The sequence below is a fragment of the Myxocyprinus asiaticus genome, chromosome 29 (assembly GCF_019703515.2).
Source record: "Myxocyprinus asiaticus isolate MX2 ecotype Aquarium Trade chromosome 29, UBuf_Myxa_2, whole genome shotgun sequence".
NCBI classification, from domain to species: Eukaryota; Metazoa; Chordata; class Actinopteri; order Cypriniformes; family Catostomidae; genus Myxocyprinus; species Myxocyprinus asiaticus.
The window spans coordinates 35,068,056-35,090,318 of NC_059372.1; the positions used below are offsets into that span (position 1 = coordinate 35,068,056).

The window sequence follows — 22,263 nt, forward strand, 5'->3', positions numbered from 1 at the left end:
AAGTTCAAAGTTTGTTTCCTTTTGTGCCAGACTCCATGACATTTGCTTTGATCCTCCCCAAACTGTTGCAGCAAAGTTGGAAACATAATTCTTTAGAATGTCATCATGTTGCCTACTGCACTGAGACGTGTCCTCAGAAATTAAAAGCTTGTGTCCTCATATGTATCCGTTGTCTTATTTATGACATGTTTTGCTTGAAAAGTTTGCTTGTTACAGTGGCAAAAAAAAAGTATGTGAACCCTTTGGAATTAGCTGTTTTTCTGCATTAATTGGCCATAAAATGTGATCTCATCTTCATCAAAGTCACAATGTGCTAACAACACACAAACAATTATAATATTTCATGTCTTTATTGAACACATCCCATTAAAGGAGCTGTGGAAAAATTTAATCCATGCATTTAATAACTAGTCAATCTTTGACATCAATATCCTCAACTGAGTGTTTCCGGTAGCTGTGGTTTAGACCTGCACAACGTTCAGAAGGAATTCTGGACCATTCTTCCTTACAGAACTGCTTCAGCTCAGTCATATTCTTTGGATGTCTGGTGTGAACGGCTCTCTTGTGGTCATTCCACAGCATCTCTATTGGGTTAAGGTCTGGGCTCTGACTGGGCCACTCCAAAAGGTGGATTTTCTGTTTCTGTAGTCATTCTGTAGTGGATTTACGTCAATGTTTAGGGTCATTGTCCTGCTGCATCACTCAGCTTCTACAGAGCTTCAGCTGGTGCACAGCCACCCTGACATTATCTTGTAGGATATCTTGATATACTTGGGAATTCATTTTCAAGCTGTCCAGGCTGCAAAGCAGCCCCAAGTCATGATGCTCCCTCCAACATACTTCACTGTTGTTATGCAGTGCATATTTTATGCCATACGTAGTGCTGCGTGTTCTTCCCAAAAATGCAACCTTAGTTTCATCAGTCCACAAGACATTTTCCCAGTAGCGTTGTGAAGTGTCAAGGTGGTCTTTGGCAAACTTCAGGCACACTGCAATGTTTTTGTTGGAAAGCATCAGCTTCCTTCTTGGTGTCCTGCCATGGATACCATGCCTATTTAATATTTCACGTATAGTAGACTCATGAACAGAGATGTTAACCAGTTCCAATAATTCCTTCAAGTATTTCTTCTAGGGAGAGTAGCCACAGTAATAAATCATCTCCATTTATAGACAATTTGTCTAACTGTGGACAGATGAATATCTAAGTTCTTCAAGGTAACTTATAACTCTACTCGAGATATTCCTTTCCAGCTTCATGCAAAGCAACAATTCTTGATAGGTCTATTGAGAGCGAGGCATGGTCCATGTCAGCAGATGCTTCTTATGAATAACAAACTCAAAATGTTTGAGTGCTTTTTATAAGTAAAATAAGCTCTAACCTACACTTCCAATCTCGTTTCGTAAATTTTTTTGCTAACTCCTGACTCTAATAGCCTTTTGATGTCATTAGCCTAGGGGTTCACACACTTTTTTCAACCTAGACTGTGAATGTTTGAATGATGTGTTCAATATGTACAACAGGGTTTCTCAATGGGAGTGGTACCGCCCCCCAGGGGGCATTCAAAGGATGCCAGGGGGCGCTGAGAGCAAATTAGTAGAGAGAGGGGCGTTAGGTTACAAATGGGGGGCGTTTATCAGTCATGTTAATCAAATCTATTGTCAAGTTCCTGTTTGCATTAAAATGTTTATCTAGACTCCATTTATATGGGTTGGTATGCATTTGTACCACGGTTCATCTGATTCTGAAGACTAGCGTCGCACCTGAAGTATCTGGTTTAGCTGTGTCAAATAGACAGGTGAAGTCACAACCTCTGTTAATGCACCTGTATGGCTCTGTAGGTGGATACGGCTCAATGGACAGAGCAGCGCGAGCGCAAAGCAGGTGCATTTTTACTCACAGACCGGTCTCGAGCTCTTAAATGCGCAGCTCTGCGAGAACCAGTGAGATGTGGAAACCATTTGGATTCGGCACAGAATTCTACATGACCAGCCTTGAATTTACTATAGTAACACTAACTGTACTTCAGGCAGAAATAGATTCATAGTACATATTATCATATCACTACTTCAGCTCTATTAAATTTGCCATATGCTACATTAGGGGAGTGAGGGAATATAATACATTTTGTTACAACTTTTAAATGTTTATATTTTGTATTTATTGTTTTTACATGTGTTTACAGTTGGCCTACTGTTTGTAATTACAAAAATGCCATAATTTGTTTTATAGAAATCAAGTTACATCTAACCACGGTAGTGAAGATCCATGCATCTGTGTGCTTACTATGGTTGTGTTACAAATACCACTGTTAAATCTATACAAATAAATAAATACATACAGAAATATTATTGGTCCTTTCACTTATTTTTGAAATATAATAACAATACCATTTTTATTATTAATTTCTGTCTTTGCATTTTCATTTTATAGTCCCTGTATGATCTGTACATACAAATCATAGTGACGTTCGACACCGAAGATTTAAAAAAACAAAAAAACCTTTTACACTGAAGCACTGTATCTGAGCTTGATTCTTTATGCTAAAGCCACTTGATTTGTGGTGTCCAAAGCTTAATTCCAAGGAGCACTAAAATATATTCATAAAATACTTTTAAATAGTAATACTATAAAATACATTCTTAAAATACTTCATTCGACTGAAAACCACATGACTTTCTGGCTTTGGGATCTAGTTCAAAGAATCACAAATCCCAGCACAGGTTTGAACCCAACACAGACACACAAACATCTTGCAGGTTAATAAAATGTTACTGCCCAGCACACAAACATATTTATTTCCCAAACCACACATTAATAATCAGCAAGTGCCTTTTGAGGCAAGTCAGTCCACTTATCGGCCATCTTGGGAACGCTCGTGGGCAGCCATTTTCTATGGATACAAGCGTTATAAATGTACACTTGAATGGGAAAACACCGAAATCCCCAAAATGGTTGGTGAAGATTACAATCAAATATAATTTTAAATCAGCAGTAAAATCTGACAACAATGGTACCATAAAATGCACTGCTTTAGCTCAGATCACGAAAAAAAAAAAAAACATTCAGGCTGAGTTAACTGATACCATAGGAGAGAGCATGATGGTCAACTAGCGTGTTATGACAGTACATTACTGTTTACGGATACCATACAAATGAATGGGAAGAGCCGTAAACAGACTGGCGCAAAATGCTCTTATAAACAGCAATTGTATTGCAGTAAACACCACACATAGTTCACCTCAAAAATATTGTTTAGTGTAAAACATGTTGAAGATTAGCCAACTTAAGTGATAAACTGTTTCTTCACAAAAGCAGTTTATTCAGCACACTAAAGCATTTCCTCCAGACATCCATAAAAAATAAGAAAAATAAAAAAATGGCCTCTGGTCTCCTTGCAAGTGTTCTGCCGTGTTTCACTCTGTTTTGCTAACCTTGAAGGCTCAGCCTTGTTAGAGGGGTTCTGGTCTGCATCTAAAAAGTGATTAGGTCTTTTACCTGTTTACCTTTTCTACATCCGCCATATTGGGCGTTCCAATTTCTCCCATTGATTTTAATACAAATGCTAAACTCGGGCTAAATTGTCTCTGTAATCAGTTATTACTCTTATATGTCATATATAAATATAGCATTTTGTAACTCTTATGAAGCCCTTAATGCTTTAGCTTTGAATTACTTGGTTATTTATAATCACTTACGATTATTAACTAAATACAACAACGACTTAAAGTCCCCATTCAGAAGTGATCATCCATATGCCCTGTTCCCTTCAAAGACAATTACTCTCCACTGTGAGAGCTTCAGATGGCTTAAAGGTGATAATGGTCAGTCAGAACTCACTTTTTAAGTGATTCTTAATGGAAAATCTGATTGGAATGACCCTTTAGCATGGATTGTGTTCCCTTCGAAGTGCCCTATAAAGGCATGATCATCACCAGTTATAACAAAGCCAGGCGCGCTGAACAGATGCAGAGGAAGGGTGCGTTTTAGTTTTAGAAAGCATTTGATTGGACAACGTTTCTCAACCTCTATGTGACATTCTGGATGTTCCCAAGTCTTTTTAGTCGGAAGAGAGAGACTGCAGATTTTAAATGCTTATATCTTCTGAAAACTAATTTTGTAAACATTTAGAAGTCTACTAACATACAGATGATCTTAAAGCTAATAGATTTAGACTACAAGTAGCAAAACTTATGTAACCACATTTAAGGTTAGCCAAAGCGGCTTACTAGGTGCGCTTTATTTTTTGACCACCAGATGGCAGTAAATTGAATCGTTTACTGAAGCGTTGAGTACCCCATATTCAATACATTTCTTTTGAAAGCCTCATTGGTTCCCATCACTAATAAAACAATAATTAATGTAGCTGTAATACAACTACAGTACCTAGGTGTTACTTCAGTGTAACTGTGTAAGATCTAGCGTTCAACAACGTCAACAGTGCCTGTTATGTTCATCAGTCTCATATGACATGTTGAGGAACATACAGTCAAAATTGCTGGATAAGTCATTTTGCAGTGGAAAATTGTGTTAGCTCTTATCAGAATGTTTGATTTTCTGATTTTGTGTGATTTTGAGAGAAATGCGTCCTTCTGTACCACAGCTAAACCAGAGGAAGTATTAAGTTTCACAAATTATACTTTTATTTTTAAAGCGGTGTCTGTTCACATCAAAAACGCGTTATAACATTTTAAAAGAGTGCTTGAGCGGCAAGATAAACTTTCGAACAAACATGTCCCTGAGCCGAGAGTGAGTGCAAATCACATACAGGCATGCACAAACCTACAAGCTTTCAGAGCGCCAACCTTCACCATTTCCTGCAGCTCAAGACTGCGGTTTTTTTGCTTCAGATAAACAACACAATAGGTACAAAGACAGGAAATACCTCATTCAAGATACTCTTGTCAAACAGTACAAATACAGTGATGCCCTTGTTTTTCTGTCAAGTTTATTAAAACAGCACAAAAACTGATGGCTTTTTAGACTGTATATACAGTATTCATAGAGATGTGTACAACATTACAATCCTGTTGTAATTCATAAATATGTATTTCTTGGTATTTTCATCAGAAATTTACATCCTAATAATTTTCACATCAGACTTTTCTTGATGTCTTGATCTTAAAGGGATTATTCCCTCCAAAATGGAACTTAAACATTTGACTCAGTCACCATCCACTTTCATTGTTTGAAAAAAAGATGCAATGAAAGTAAATAGTGACTGAGGCTGTCCCTGACATTATGACTGACATCTCCATATGGGTCATACAGGTTTGGAACAACATGAGGGTGAGTAAATGACGACAGAAGATCACATTTGATTTAAGTGTACAGTAATACACGTCTCACTAAATAAGATCCAGAAAGTACGAGAGGAGTGGAAATGGATGCACACATCACACAGCTGTGTTCCCCCTCCCACTCAAACACTCCTCTATCATTCTTTCTTTCATTCTTTTCTCTTTCATGTCCGCCAGGAACGAGTCCACACAGGAAACTGTGACATTTTTATCTCCAGCACCCACTCTGGAAGAACAGCAATGACTCAGAACGCTTGGACCTTCATTCGACGCTGCTTTCGCTGTCAAACAAATATTGTGTATCCTCAATTCAATGCAAAAATGCATATGGATGCCTCGATGTATTAAGATCTGAAATGGAGATCTTTTCTGGGTCAGTTTCTACAGTATGTGTGCTGGTGTTTGTATGCCAGAAAACAGCATCAAGAGTCCAAGCTTTGATCAAAGTCATTCAAACACTTATTCCTCATCACAAAGACTCAAACGGACTAAAATGAGACTTTACTTCACAAGCATTCAGTCTTCCGCCCCATTTGTCCACTCATGTCTCCCAGTGCTGACAGCAGTCCTCACAATTTTCTGTCATGTATAGGTAAGAGTTAATGGCCTCCTTTAGTCCTTCGCTCACTAGAGAGTCCTCTGTATCATCTTTGCTGCGTCCGAAGATCATTGAGCTGCAAAGAGAATTCATTTAGAAACTGCTCAACAATGCAATTATGTATGGCAAGCCTTTCTGACATTTAATTGAGTACAGGAAATGAATTACAGATCTACAATCCAATTTTCACTAGTTAAAATGCTAATTCTTGATATCAGCAATGGAATTACACTAGTGAAAATGGTCATTTTTTATATTAGTAATTTGGTTTTCACTAGTAAAACTTTTAATTCTTGATATAAAAATTGACATAATTACTCATGAAAATACCCATTCATGATTTCTGTAACTGCATTTTTTTCTTAGTAGAATGATCGGTCATTCACTCCTGTTCAAAACACAATTACAGATATCTAGAATAAATGTTACTAGTTCAAAATACACAATTCAGCTACACACTTCCTACTAGTAAAAATGCTAATTTTTCATTGGAATAATTACATTACTAGTGCAAATGTCCATTCCTGATATCAACAATTAAATTACAACTAGTAAAAATGCTATTTTTTCATATCTGTAAATTAGGGGTGTAAAAAAGTATTGTATCATACGATATGACGCTCACTATAAAATTCCATATGTATTGTACGATACATAAACACATTATAGTGTATAACAGCACAATATTGAGAGCTGTGAAACAGTCTCCTCCCTGGAGAGGTGGTGCTGAGCGCTCACAGGAAATCAGAGCAACATATCTACAGTACATAGGTGAGAACATCGATGGCAAACGCCAAGTTTATTGTAGCGTTACAGCTTGATGAATTTGCCAAACAATGGTGTCATGTCTTGGCGCTACAGTACATAAAACATGTTGTTTTATTTACGCTGACACCACCGTGCAAATCAGTGGATTTGGGAGGCAGAAACAGCATCAGTAATTTTAACAGGTGCCTCTCCCAGCCGACAATGAGTGTGATATGCACAGCAAGACGCTCATAAGTTATGAGTCATAACTATCAAAAAACAGCTTATTCAAAAAACCAACAACGTAAGAAACCCGCGATTACATGAGACATAATTATCTGGTTTTGACTTTGAAATGTAAACAGCTTTGAGAACAATACTTGTGCACATGTTATAAGCCGGTAATAATGGTGGTAAAATTTACATGCAAAGTGAAAAGGGGAAGAGGGCAAAAAAAAATTTTGTGTGCCGATCGGTTTTTGCTCAAGCCACTAAATAATATTGGATTATGTACATATATTGTAAAACCAGAGGTCAGGGTCCTCACTAGTTTTTTTTTTTTTTTTTTTCACCACTAAAAAACATTTGAAAGGAGTTTTTTCCTTGCTACAGTCACTTCAGCTTGTTCACAGTGGGATTTGAACAAGGCATGATTTTCTATAAAGCTGCTTTGAGAAACTATGTGTATTGTGAAAAGTGCTATACACATATAAATGACTAGAATGCAGATAAATTTATTTTCTCAAGAAAAACATGAAAATTGTGAGTTTATATTAGTTTTTCTCAACAATTGTTTAAGTTACTGCCAATGTCAGACACTTTTGTGGCATTTATGATTTAAAAGACATTTATGTTGAATCCTTGAATAAGTTTGAGTGAAACATTTGTGGGTGCTCGTATCGTATTGTATCGTATCGTGAGGCTACACATCGTATTGTATCATATTGTATCGTGAAATTTGTGTATCGTTACATGCCTATTGTAAATGTATGTCAGCATGTTAGATCTGGAATATCAGATATCTGGAAATAGTGTAAATGAAAATATCTTTACAAATTATTACTTACTAGTTAAAATATCATTTTAGATATCTGAAATTAAAATTGCCACTAGTGAAAAGAATTACAGTTATAAAAAAATAGCATTTTTACTTTTTTTATTTATTCATTTACTTATTTATTTTTAAATTTTAATTCAATTGTTAATTTCAGGAATTAACATTAGCACTAGTAACAATGATGTAAGAAATGAGCATTTTCAAGAATGACAGTTTTTTTATATCAAACATTAATGTATTTACTAGTAAAAATCTATTCACTGATATCGAGAATTTGCATTTTTACTTTTTTTATTTTGTTAATTTACTTATTTAATGTTACGTAGTAATTGATATCAACAATTAGTATATTCAAGAATAGGTATTTCCACATAAAATTATGTAATTTTTTACATAAAGCATTAACATCTTTATTATTAAAAACCTATTCACTGATATATATTTAAACTTTTTTATTTTTTCCATTAACTTATTTTTATGTAGTAACTGTTTTTAAGAATTAACATGTTAACTCTTATAGATATCTATTTAGATATTTATTTCCTGATTAAATTTCAAAAGGGCTTGCGATAATTATAGAACTTTTGTCATAAGTAATTAAAAAAATAATAATAATAATTATCCCCAATTTGGAATGCCCAATTCCACTACTTAGTAGGTCCTCATGGTAGAGCGGTTACTCACCTCAATCTGGGTGGCGGAGGACAAGTCTCAGTTGCCTCCGCTTCTGAGACAGTCAATCCACACATCTTATCATGTGACTCATAGTGCATGACACCACGGAGACTCCCAGCATGTGGAGGCTCATGCTATTCTCCGCGATCCACGCACAACCTACCACGCGCCCCACTGAGAGCAAGAACCACTAATCATGACCACGAGGAGGTTACCCCATGTGACTCTACCCTCCCTAGCAACCGGGCCAATTTGGTTGCTTAGGAGACCTGGCTGGAGTCACTCAGCACACCCTGGAATCAAACTCACGACTCCAGGGGTGGTAGTGAGCGTCAATACTTCCTGAGCTACCCAGGCCCCCTATAAGTAAATCTTTTGAACCTCTTGTGAGGTCACTATCAGATGATGTGTCATCAAACTTCATTCGTGACTGATATTGTTTAATTCGACAATGCAAACGTACCTGTTCACATCTTTCCAATTTATAGTGGGCCTCTTCACGGCTAAAGGAGGCGAACCGGTTACCACGGGAACATTGTTGCTTCCAATGATGTAGCAGGGCTCCCCGAGAGTACAGCACAGCCCATCCGATACTTCTGAGGAAAAGTTCACATTTACACTCTGTGCAACAATTCAGTTTTAAAAGACTGACATTAAGCAAAACTAAAGCTAAACTTTTTGTTTTGTTTGTTACTTTATTAACTTAAAGATGCACTAAGTTGTAGTTAATGTTTCTCTGGCCGATATAACAGTGGTCTTAGAGTTTATACTGACAGCTATCAATGAAGATGCACTATCACACACAAAATCAATTACCAATGCCATTGTAGAAATACGCTATTCATTGTATTTTTCACCTATGATTAATTTGTTTGGCAACCGAAGCTATCCGATAACAGTGGGCTAACTGAGATAAAGTGTGTAGTATTCGGCTTGCCATATGATCTCAACATGGCCTCCATCATGAGGAGCGACCTGCCTTACAGTATGTAGAAGAAAATAACTTCTCCTAGATCACTGATATGACTGAAGTCATCTTATGTGAGTGTACGTCATTTTACCATGTGGGTAAAAAGTACTACTTCATTACATTAGTTGTTGAAGATGGCACAGTGCTGAAACCACACAACTAGTAATGTCACATTCAGCCAATGGGTGCAAATAATACATGCTACACTGGCTATGATGCTTGCCTTTATAACTCTGTGTGTGTTTGTTTATGTACCTGAATAGTGTGCAACCAGGTCTGACAGGGTTCGGAAGGTGAGTCTGGGAGAGATGTAGACCCAGCCGTTCTCGATGGAGCTGATACGGTAGTGTTTGACAGAAGCACGTTCCTGTGAGCTGCTCTTGCGCAACGACAGAGTGTGGTTTCCTGTGAAAAACAGTGTACATTACAATCTGGATTTTTACATTTTCTGAAGAAAATGTGAGTTGTGATTCCCTGTGCAAATCTCACCAACACAAGTAGTTCTGAGTGTTTTTTAGCATGTTGCTATGTGGTTGTTAAAGAAATATTCAGGGTGCAATACAAGTAAAGTTCAATTCAAAGCAATTGTGACAATGTTGATTACCACATAAAATTATTTCGAAAGAAGCAAAAATCAATGTTAAAGTGAGGTACATTTTTGGAGGGTTTAAAAGGCAGAAATGTGAAGCTTATCATTTATAAAAGCACTTACATTAAATATTCTGTTAAAAATCATGTATTATCTGAGCTGTTAAGTTGTTTAAATCCATCATTTTAGGGGTTACGGCATTACGTAATCATGGCAATGACATTTTTAAATTAGATAGAACTTTACACAAAAAAGGTTAGTAAGCAATTTTTTTAACTTGTATTGAACCCGGAATATTCCTTTAAGGTATTCTTGGTGTTTTCCTTGGTGGTTCCTTCCGTCCTGAGTTAAAAAAGCCCAGCCCTTACTCTGGCCCCTAGAAATGGCTCAGATCTATGAGAGTTTTTCCTCCATTTTAACGTCTGCCAGGGAAAAATTCTGATTGCTTGAACAGTAATAACACACCCCATGATTTGAGGTATTATTCAAGTCAGTAGCACAAAAGGTTTTTTTGCAAGTTACTAGCCAACGTGTGATATTTACGGTTATGGGTTTGTTTAAATTTCAAACTCTAAGTAAGAGCAATAGTAAAAATTGATTTTCTTATTTCTTTGTTCATTGAATACTCATTTACTCATAACAAAATTGTTTTTGGGGGTTTTATGTATTTTTTGAAATATTCTTTTGTAAGTAAAGAATAAAAAACTGCTGGTGTTTTCCTGATACCCTCTACACAAGTAGCTTTGGTTAAAAGATTGAAATGAACTTTAACTAGCATTAGTTTGCGTGTGTCTGTACCTAGAAAGGTCTCGCTCTCTCTGATTAGAAAAGAGCCGGGCTGATTATGGGGGAGCAGCAAAAGTTCCTCTGCTTTCTGTTTGCTGAGACCTACAAACTGCCACCTGCACACACACACACACACACACACACATACAAACAGACAGAGAGTTAGTCACAGATACGTGATAATGTACGTAATGAAAGACAGCACAGAAGGAAAAATCGAGCGACTGATGATCAGAGTCAGTGCGGGTAAAATACATTGACAATAACAAAATTTCACAGCACTCATTGTAACCAGCTGTATCCACTCTACACACAGTTATTAACCCACAGCAAGTTCTCATTTCTAAAGAAATTAACCCCACTTCAGAAACTAGTACTGACATCATCACCCCCTCTGGAGGAATGATGATGACATGCGTGGAATTATCCATTGGACCAACTTAAGAGATGTATTCTCTGAACCAATCAGAACAGACCATTTTGACACTCAGACTTGCTTTGGTAGAGGTGTTCTTAGAGATTTCGGCCACTTTGCTAACATCCAACATATCTAGTCACTGAATCTTACGAGAAAATATGTAACAACTGCCCCCAGTGGCCAAAGGTGGAACTACATTCCTGAATATGCACAACTGTACTGAGAACAAAACAACGTTATTTCACCTTTGTCTTTGAATGGATGCGGTATGAAAGGCACAGTGCATCTGATTTTCAAAAACATTTGAGTAGCAATACGCCAAAATACTCCTAATACAAAACCTTACCCTAACAGTACGGATACCAAAACAGCAGTTTTCTGATTAATTCTTTGCAAATGTAGTATCTCGCTAGCTGGAGATCAAAAGGTATGTGATGTCAAAAGCACAGCGTGGGCGATTGTCGGGGCATGAACATTCGCTGCATGGTTTTGCTTTATCAGAATTCACTGCATCGGTTCCGAATTTGGATGGAAAACATTCAGAACTAACCCTGTCTGTGTGATCATGTTGGAATTAGACCGGTGTCGTGCCGATTTTTGACTCCCTAGTATCCTTATGTTTAGGGGTAGGTGTAGGGGTGGACTTAAGGGATAGGGGCCAATGACTCCCTACTTTGGTTAGGGTTAGGGGTGGGCTTTAGTGATAAGGACCAATCAGGTAGTGGGGAGTAAGAATCTGGCGGGTAGTCAAATTTCAGCACAACACTGGCCCCACTATCCCACCCTCCAAAGACTAAAAAGAAGAATTTGTAAGCCACTCGCAAATCTTCTTTTTGCCATTTACAGAGTTCAGGACAGTCACAGAGATGTACTCAGGACAGAATCGGAATATCACAAAAACAATTTGCGAATAAAGCTGCGTTTCCATCCCATGTGTTTAAGAGACCAAAATTGTCACTTTTGGGGAAATTGGTGCAAAATAGAAATGAAAATGGAAGTTGAAGCCATTTTGGCTTTTTAATTAATTGTAATGAATTACTTGTCGTTGAGAGCATGACAAAACATTCTAACGAACTTCATGTTTGCTAATGTTCAGCGGCAGATGCCTTATGTATGGGAATTAAATAATTTTGATGACAGGCTTTGGCATTTCTGAATAATGAGAGCAACATTGCAGATGCCATGCGATTAAATTAATGATATTCTCTGAGCGAATTATGTATTTACATGGCTTGAGGCAAAGTCACATGACTATTTTGATGCACATCTACTGTATATTCTTATGTAAATTCTATATAGGTATATTTTAAGTTAATGTGTTTCTATCATATTTTTCATAAATGTATCCACCTTCAGAGGGCATTTAATTTTTTTTTATGTGCATTTTGGAGATTATATTCGCATCTTGGTGAATAAATAATTCAATAAATAATTTTCTATATCCAAACATTTGCATAGAAAAACATGGATGGATACCCAGCTAGTTATGTCTGACAGGTAGTACAATTTTACACATGCCATTTCAAAAAAAGGTGCTTACAGCACTTTATATATACTAAAATAAAAAATTTTTTCCCTTGGATTGATCCCTACTGATTGTATTATTCTCATTTTATCTATCTGATCACTGTCTGGTTCATCTTCTTCCAACCTACAGACAGAAATTAAAATCTGCTAAACCTGCAATTAAGGACTGTAAAGAGATGGACCAATGAAGCAGAGCTGGAACTACAAGCATGCATTGACTGCACTGACTGGAGTGTTTTTGAGGCTGCAGACACCAATCTGGACGAGCTCACAGATACTGTTACATCATATATCAGTTTTTGTGAGGATATGTGCATTCCTACTAGGATTTCTTTAACAACGACAAACCATGGTTTACAGCGGAACTCAGGCAGCTTCGTCAGGCCATAGAGGATGCTTACAGAGTTGGGGATAAAGTCTTGTACAATCAGGCCAGGAACATACTGAATAAGGGAATCAGAGTGGCTAAAAGAAGATACTCTGAGAAGCTGAAAAACAAGTTTTCAACTAACGACCCTGCATCAGTGTGGAGTGGCATAAAACAACTCTTACCCCCAACCCTGTGGTGGACCAACAACTGGCTGATGACCTGAATGTGTTCTACTGTAGATTTGAAAGGCCCAATCTCACACCCCACACCCACTCTGACCTTCACTTCACACAAACAACAACACCTCCTGCAACCCCCCTCCTCCCCCCTCCTGCTACTCAACCTGCACTTAAGATCTGTGAAGATAACGTAAGCCGCATCTTTCGACAACAAAGGATAAGGAAAGCACAGGGCCCAGATGGCGTTTCACCTGCATGTCTAAGATCCTGTGCTAACCAGCTGGCCCCATCTTCACACAGATCTTCAACAGATCGCTGGAGCAGTGTGAAGTCCCATGCTGCTTCAAACGTTCCACTATCATCCCCATCCCAAAGAAACCAAAAATCACAGGACTTAATGACTACAGACCTGTCGCCCTGACATCTGTGGTCATGAAATAATTTGAGAGACTGGTGTTGGCCCACCTGAGGAACATCACTGGACCCTTTCTAGATCAAAATGGTGGAGATGATTGTGGACTTTAGAGGAACACCCCAACACTGCCCCCCCCCACCATTCTAAACAGCACTGTGGCAGCAGTGGAGTCATTCAGGTTCCTGGGCACTACCATCTCACAGGACCTGAAGTGGGAGACCCACATTGACTCCATTGTGAAAAAGGCCCAGCAGAGGTTGTACTTCCTTCACCAGCTGAGGAAATTCAACCTGCCACAGGCGCTCCTGATACAGTTCTACTCAGCAGTCATTGAGTCTGTCCTCTGCACTTCAATAACTGTCTGGTTTGGTTCAGCTACAAAATCAGACATCAGAAGACTACAAAGGACAGTTCGGACTGCTGAGAAGATTATTGGTTGCCCCCTGCCCCCCCTTCAAGAACTATACACTTCCAGATTGAGGAAAAAGGCTGGAAAAATCACTCTGGACCCCACTCACCCTGCCCATTAGCTCTGAGCACCAGAACCGTCAGGCACAGGAACAGTTTTTTCCCTCAGGCTATCCATCTTATGAACAGCTAAATTGCCCCATTGAGCAATAACTATGTGCAATACACAGTTTAGTCTTTCTTATATTTATCCAACCTCTTCTGCCATTTCATTCCTCTGAGAAAAAAAAAAAAAAAAACATTTGCACTGTACATAACAGATTGTATTAGATTTGCACTACCCATGTGTATGTGTGTATGTATGTATGTGTGTGTCTGTACGTATGTGTATAATTATTTTTTATTTTTTTATTATTATCTATGTCTTACTGCTGTTTTCGTATTGTTTTTGTATGGTTGTACACTGGAAGCTCCTGTCACCAAGACAAATTCCTTGTATGTGTAAGCATACTTGGCAATAAAGCTCATTCTGATTCTGATTCTGATTTTTAGTTCACAACGGATGAATATGGTCACTATGCTAAATGAATAAAAGTACATGTAATGTAAATTATATAACAGGAGGCATTCCAAGAGTGCTGGTAGTTCGAATAACAGCACTGGAACACTTTATCTTGTACACTTTGTGTTCACATTATTCAAGAAGGCTATCAGTTTGTGCATTGCTCAGCAACATTGATTCTGCTTTGGCAAAAATAACTGACTTTTATTTGTGTCTAAAATATAAGTGACTCTATATTAGGTTCTTGGGTAAATACCTGCTGTATAAAACCAATATCACATGAGCAAGAGTGTTATTGCCCTGAAATGTACGCTTGCTTTTGTGATTTGCTTAAATTAAAGATGAGAAATTTAAGTTGAGCTCTGCTCACCTGTTGTACACTTTGGCGGTGTAATTGCTGGGTATGTAGCTCTCATTTCCTGTGGCTGAAGAACTTACTTTCCACCACTCTCCCTCACTGTAACACAAATTACAACATCAGATACAGATGCAGTACAAGCAGCACTTCACTCTCTCTGCACTGCTGTACACCTATTATCAAAACAGTGCAAGTGATTCTGGACTTACTCTGACAAAACGTTGAGTCTCTCCCCCACTCTGATGGCGCAGTCACCTGGACCTCCCGATGGATAATCGTACAGTGAAACCACCACGCATCTTCCATCGTCTGTACAAAGAGGTGAAAACAACACCATTTCACATGTTGGTTCAAACTAGACAGCCTTTATAAGTCTCCTCGTCACAGGATTTAACACTTGCACACTCTACAGACCGTTTTAACACTGACGTGAACATGGGATTTTTAGTTATTTAGTTATTGACATCTGAGAAGTTGTCTCTATGACTGAACCACTTGCTAACTTCAAGATTTCGAATTATTGTAACACAAAACCTACATGAATTTAATGACAGGAAGCATATCCTCAGAACATTTGAAGCACTGACACACAAAAATTACGTTACTGGTTTTGTTGGCGTGAATATATATTAGAAAACAAGATTATACAATTTTCTGACGAAAATGTAAGTGGTGCTTGCCTATGCAAAAGTCGTGTTGTGCGTGACGGTCTGGACATTGCTTTGCAGTTGCTAGGATGTTATGAGTGTTTTTAGCATGTTGCTATGCAGTTGCTGGGATGTTCTGGCTGTTTTGAGCATGTTGCTATGCATTTGCTTAGATGTTCTGATTGTATTTAGTATGTTGCTTTGTCATTGCTAGGATGTTCTGTTTTCAGCATGTTGGCTATGAAGTTGCTTGGATGTTTTGTTTATAGCAAGTTGCTATACCGTTGCTAAGATCTTCTGAGTGTTTGTGGCATTTCCCTATGCAGTTTCTAAGATGTTCTGAGTGTTTTCATTATGTTGCTATGCTGTTGCTAGGATGTTTTGTTTTTTGCATGTTGCTATGCAACTGCAAGAGTGTTGTGGGTGGTTGCTTACTGGTCCAATTAAAATTGCTTGTGCGAGGTGCTAGCCTGTGGTAACCAGGAAGCAATCACATTCACATAAACAATGGTGAACGTGATTCAGACGTTGCATTTTCACTCTAAAAGGACGTTAACTCCATTAACGGTAAGATTTAGGGTTGCGATTAGGGTTAGGGAGTAGGATTAGGCCTAATAAAATAAGCATTCCTGTGGAATGAATTACATCCTTTACAGTATTGGGTAGTAACAGATTACATGTAATCTGGATTACATACTCATATTACAAAAATCAAGTACTTGTAATTATATTAAATTATATTTTAAATTACTTAAATTAATATTTTTATAGATTACATGATTACATATTAACAAGCAATGGCAGTAAATTGTTAATAATTTATTGATCATTTTTATCATCAATATCATCATATTCTTAACCCAAAGCACAATAGTCTCACAGATGAACATTTTGAGCATGTGCTCCTTTTACGTTACAACAGTAATGTATGCCTCAGATAAGGAATTAGCGATGGACTATCAGTAAGCAGTAAGGGTTAAAAGTTTTTCAGAGTTTTTAGATGAAAGCTTTGACCTAGGCAACGTCATAGCTGTTGATTTTATGGCCATTAATTTGCGTTCATTTTATGATCGTTTTATGTTGATTTTATGTTCATTAATATTCGTAATGCTTCTATTGTTTTATGCATTTAAAATGAACTTGAAGTATAAGTGTTTTGAATTATAAACTTTGGCCATGCACTGTCATTGCTGTTAGATTTAATGTATTTCATTCATGTAATGTTTAATGCACTTTTTAAAAATGTCATGAGCTCTTTTTGTGAGGCTCTTTTTTGTTAGTAATAAAGAATGGAATACATTTTATTCCTCTTTGTTCTTTTATGTTAAAATGACTATCCTACTGAAATGCATGTGACAAAATAAAATAGAATTAGGTTGATCAAAAGTAAATAATCCAAAAGTAATCAAAAATTAATGGGATTAGATTACCCCAAAATGTAATCTATGAAATTATGTTACTGACTGCAATTTTTGTCATGTAATTTGTAATTAGTACCTGATTACAATTCACAAGTAATCCACCCAGCACTGATAAATTACAATTAAAAATACAACTCAATTTTGGTGCCACTCTGTGGTCATTTCACCCTAGAAACTGAGAAGGGTATAGCTGCAGGCAGAGCTCCAAAAAGAGGCAGGAGCTCCAAACCGCCAGCAAAGATATAGGGAGCCACAAACCTAACCCTTTCCCTAACCTTAACCATGAGTGGAAGTAATGCCCCCTTTTGGAGTTGCCGCAACCCCCCTTTTGGAGTAACCCTGCCCTCTTTAGGACATTTTGCCCCCATTTGGAGCTCTCCAGCCTGCAGACATACCTATTTGCAGAAACTGGAGCTCACACTTTACCAATTTCTGCAGGAAAACTTTCGACCTAATGTCATCGAATTCACAGTGAGATGAGTCTGATTCACATTCTAGTGCTATGATTGTGAAAGCAAGTCAACAGGACCTCATGCATGTATAAAATCTGTTCTAGTCCACAGAACTGATGATTGCTTATCTGGGTCATGTTTGCAGTGCTGAACTCACCCAGGGAACGCGGACCGGTGCTCTCTTCCGGGCTTAGGAGGCCAGCATGTCTGATGGATCTGCACTGGTCTTTACTGGGCCGACTGCCCATTTTGCTCTGGAGTGTTTAGGTGCACAATACTGGTGGGAACCACAATCTAAATAAAAAATTGTGCAAACAGTTTTCTATTTATTCATTTGTATTGATTTTTATGTTAGGGTTAGGTTAAAAAAGCTAATCAAATCAAAAACATAAAACATATGCTTTACAATTTTATCAGGTTATGAGTTCCTCTCACGCTTTGAACGAAGGGAGGAAGGATGCCGACTAACCACTTGTGAGCTTTGATCAAAACTTTCCATCCACACTTTCAAAATCACACTTATTTGTCAATTTGGGTGAAAAAAAGGTTTGGCTGTTGTAAAATTAGATCTGGTGCAGCACTGAGAACATTCTACACTTTTCTTCGATTATATCATAATTGTTCATGCTGCAGTTATTTAATCGATCATTACACAACTCTGTGTGTGCATGAGCAAGAAACAGAACATTTTCACAAAGTAAATCCAATAGATAAAAGTTATTTAAAATGCAAATAAAACAGATATGCACAAAAACCTCACTGGTTGAGATAAAATTACGATATAATGAGTCATATGGAGATTAAGTGACAGATCATGTTGTTTCTAATAGTGTCCTTAACTGTAATTAAAGCGCTGCGATCATATTATTCAACAGTGTTCAGTCTGGGTGGGTATGATTGTATGTTATGAAAAATGATGACTTAATGATTACTGGAAATCAGATGAATTAGATGGTATAAATGACATGTATAAAACAAGCTATATACTTTACAAGAACCTTTTTTGTGTGTTTAAATACCCCAAAACATCAGTCCTTTCACTTGAAATGCACTGACACCTATAGATTGTTGAACATTATTACATTGTTATAGCAATTTATTACATAATAATAACATGTTACTTCCCTGATATTGGTAATATCAGTAAAATATCACCATTGCCATGATTTAAACAACCTCATATGCCAAATATCAATATTCATTGGTGATCACTGCAACCTTTGTGGGGCATGTTTTCATATTGTAGTGTAATGCAGTTGCACCCACAGCTAAATGGCATTACTGAGCAGATGGTCACCTGGTACCAGTAGCGGTGTTAACCCACCATGCAAACCACGCAAATGCGTGGGGCCCCGCAGGCTTGTGGAGCCCCCTGCTGGCCACAAGCGGTTAAATCATTTGATAACTCATCCTTTTGACCTCATTTATTAGTAACCGGCTAAGTAGAAAGAAACAACCATGAAGCACACGTATCCAAGCAGCACTAAAAAAACAAAAGAAAATAAAAGAGAAGAAATCCAATACTGAAAGTTTGCCAAAGCTTACAAGTTTTTTCTCCCTGAAAAATCCAAATGAAACGTCTGATGAGGAGGAAGACCCAGCCAGGTCACCCGCTGAACAAGCCACGCCTGCACCTCTCACCACGTTTGCCGGCGGCAGTGATGATGCCATTACCCCCGATACCCAGACCGTACCACACGATTGGGTGGTAAGTGAAACCGTGCTTTCTGATGACCCAGCACTTTGGCCTGAGAAAATAATTGACCAACAAAGATGCAACATTTTCCTCAAAATTATGACAGAATTCCTCTTCGGTTCACTGCGGACTGTTATTACAAAAAAAGAAAAAGAAAAACGAGGAGAAAATACAGAGAAATTGGTTAGTTTATTCAGTCAGTAGTGATTCTGTGTTCTGCTTCTGTTGCAAGCTCTTTGAAAGGGGAAGCATATTTTCATGGAGAAGTGGTGGATTTCACTCGTGGATCAGTATCCACAGTCACTTAAAAGAGCATGAAAAAAGCAAAGTGCACCGCGCAAATATGCAAACCTGGTGCGAATTAGAAGAGAGACTGAAATCAGGAAAAACTATTGACAGTGAGAGTCAGGAATTACATGCTCTTGAAACACAGCATTGGAAGGCTGTGCTAAGCAGAATAATTGCTATTGTCTGTCATTTAGCAGAACGCAACCAGGCATTCAGAAAAACTTTTTTTGAACCCCATAATGGCAGCTGTCTTGGACAGGTAGAGCTCATGGCACAGTTTGATCCTATAATGAGTGAACACCTGAGAAGTAGTGAGAAAAAGAAGATCAAAGATCACTATTTTAGTAATATCATCCAAAATGAGCTCATTGCATGAGTTGGAGAGAAAACAAAGGATGCCATTCTTCAGAAAGTCAAGAAGGCAAAGTTCTTTTCTGTGATAATGGACTGCTCTCCAGATATTAGTCACAATGAACAACTAAACTTGGTGCTTCACATTGTGAATTGCGAGTCGTTGGTGGGAGCAAACATTGCAGAGCACTTTGTTGGATTTGTCAGTGTGAATGACACCACAGGGAAAGGCCTGTTTGATACCCTAACTGAGCAGCTTAACAGTTTCAAATTGAACTTTTCGGATTGTCATGGTCAATGGGATTAATATGATGGGACACAAGCAGGAGTCCAGAAAAGACTGCTTGAGATCAACAACAAGACACTGTGTGTTCCCTGCAGCAGTCATTCACTGAAATTGGTTCTGGCTGATGCTGCTAAGTCATCTCTGCTTTCTGTGACATTTTTTGGCATTCTTCAGCTTCTGTATAACATCTTCAGCTCATCAGTACAACGCTGGTCAATCCTGCCATGTGAAGCTCACTGTCAAAAATCTGTCAACAACAAGATGGCAATGTCACATTGACAGTTTACAAGCATATGCCTCCAGTTGCCTGAGGTGGTAGAGGCCTGGAGGATTTAGAGACATTGTCTGTGGCACAGAATCTGTGTAAGATACTGACATCCTGGCGGTTTGATCTTTATGTTGTGATCTGGTACAGTGTACTGTATCCAATTAATTGTGTAAGTAAACTTCTGCAGAGTCCCAGCACGTCAATCGATGTTCTCAAATGGGAAACAGAAAATGTCAAACATTTTATCCAGGAGTACAGAGATAGTGGACTCTCGTCAACTCAGACAGATGCCAGAGAAATTGTTGAAAAGATGCAGATAGACATTACTTTTCCTCTTGTACAACAAAGAGAACAACCCGCAAAAGAGGAGGCTCAGTTTACACCAGAGGAACACTTCAAGCAAGATTTTCTTCCTCTGCTCAATACAGCACTTAATAGTGTCAGTAAAAGGGTCACACAAATTGACTTTTTTTTTTCTCTGTTTGGATTTCTATATTCGGCAGATAACATGAAGAAGGCAGTCCAAGAGAGCACACTGGACGAGTCATGTAAGAAACTGGAGCAGACATTGGGAGACATTGACAGTCAGGACATGATTCTTGAAGTGAGGGCAGCTGTCCATGTATTTCCAGATCACATTTAAAGTGCCTATTCTATTTTAGAATAATGTTTGCTTGCATTAATGATGCATTATGCCTTATGGGTCAGTATGAGAAATGCACATTTGCCCATAGATAAGACTCAGAGCAAGGTTACTAACTTCCTGTTGTGGCCATAGTGCAATTTTTACAACATTTTTTTCTTTATTTATTTTTTGTCAATATTTACACACAGGTCTTCAGTCAGTATTATCAACATATCAAACATTCAGGTTGGCAGAGAGAATCATACTAATCTAAGACAGTGGGTAAGTTCAAAATTGCATGCAAATCCACAAACGTGTCTGAAATATGATAAGTCTTTGAAGCAACTTCAAGACTGCTCTGCAAGCACACGCTTCTAAAGACTTTGAGATTATGACTTTGAAGATTACTGCTCTGTTAAATTCTTTATGTACATGAAGACTTAAAACTTTTTATTTTTTGTCTTTTGCTTTTCTTTAGGACAAGGTCAAAATTATTTCAAATTCTTGAAATTCTTTCTACAGAAATTGGATCAGAGCATAAATAGAATAAAATATTAAGGAAATCTTTAAAGTCTTTTCCCCAACCCGAAAATAGTATTTGAGCTATTATGAATCAATGTTAACAGGTGAAGCACTCTGCACAAGAGTAATAAAAAAATATATAAACAAATACTATATATATATATATATATATATATATATATATATATATATAGTATACACATTTGTTATATTTGGGCACAAAGTATCTTACCTCATGGTCCTCAAGCTGGCATTTATGACAATCCTTCTTTCCTCTTCACCAGCACATCTATTTAAGAATGTGTGCAACAGGCCTGAAAACTGAGATAGCCAGACAACAAATCTCTGTAAACCAGTTTTGTGTGATTGGAGTGATAGTTTTCTTCTTTATTCAGGTCACTAAAGAGCGGAGGAGGAGCAATAGTTGAGCTGAGAGTCAGGAAGTCAAAGCTATCTGATGTTCCTGTGGTCTTCTGACTTTTGGTATGCGCACTACACATACAGCTCTATTTACAACACACTTGCAGTTTCCTGTGACGAACAGGTCTAACTGTCACACCTTTACTGATGCAAAGACAGAGAGAATGAGGTAGAGGGGTTTTGAACTGTACAAATACACAACACTGATGTTCAAAGAGAAAAACAAAAACAAATGTTACCTTGTCATGGGTTATTCATAAAGCCAGACACACACTTTCCAATGGATGAGGCTTGTTGAATTTGTTGATACAAGACAAAACGTACAGAAAT

At 37.7% G+C, this 22,263-nt stretch overlaps 1 protein-coding gene across 2 annotated transcripts; it reads right to left on the bottom strand.

Moving 5' to 3' along the window:
• Positions 1-4,727: 4,727 nt before the first annotated feature.
• Positions 4,728-21,981, bottom strand: LOC127419965 (src-like-adapter 2). 2 transcript variants are annotated; one of them, XM_051661829.1, is made up of 8 exons: positions 21,746-21,981; positions 17,635-17,771; positions 15,167-15,266; positions 14,970-15,056; positions 10,733-10,836; positions 9,601-9,750; positions 8,839-8,971; positions 4,728-5,972 (listed from the first exon to the last, which is right to left on the bottom strand). In XM_051661829.1, the coding sequence occupies exons 2-8, from the start codon at positions 17,723-17,725 to the stop codon at positions 5,840-5,842; spliced, it is 798 nt and encodes a 265-aa protein (XP_051517789.1). In that variant the 5' UTR covers positions 17,726-17,771; positions 21,746-21,981; the 3' UTR covers positions 4,728-5,839. The 2 variants fall into 2 exon arrangements, with proteins under 2 accessions (XP_051517789.1, XP_051517790.1); XM_051661830.1 differs by having other exon boundaries at positions 4,733-5,972; positions 8,839-8,968.
• Between the last annotated feature and the right edge of the window lie 282 nt (positions 21,982-22,263).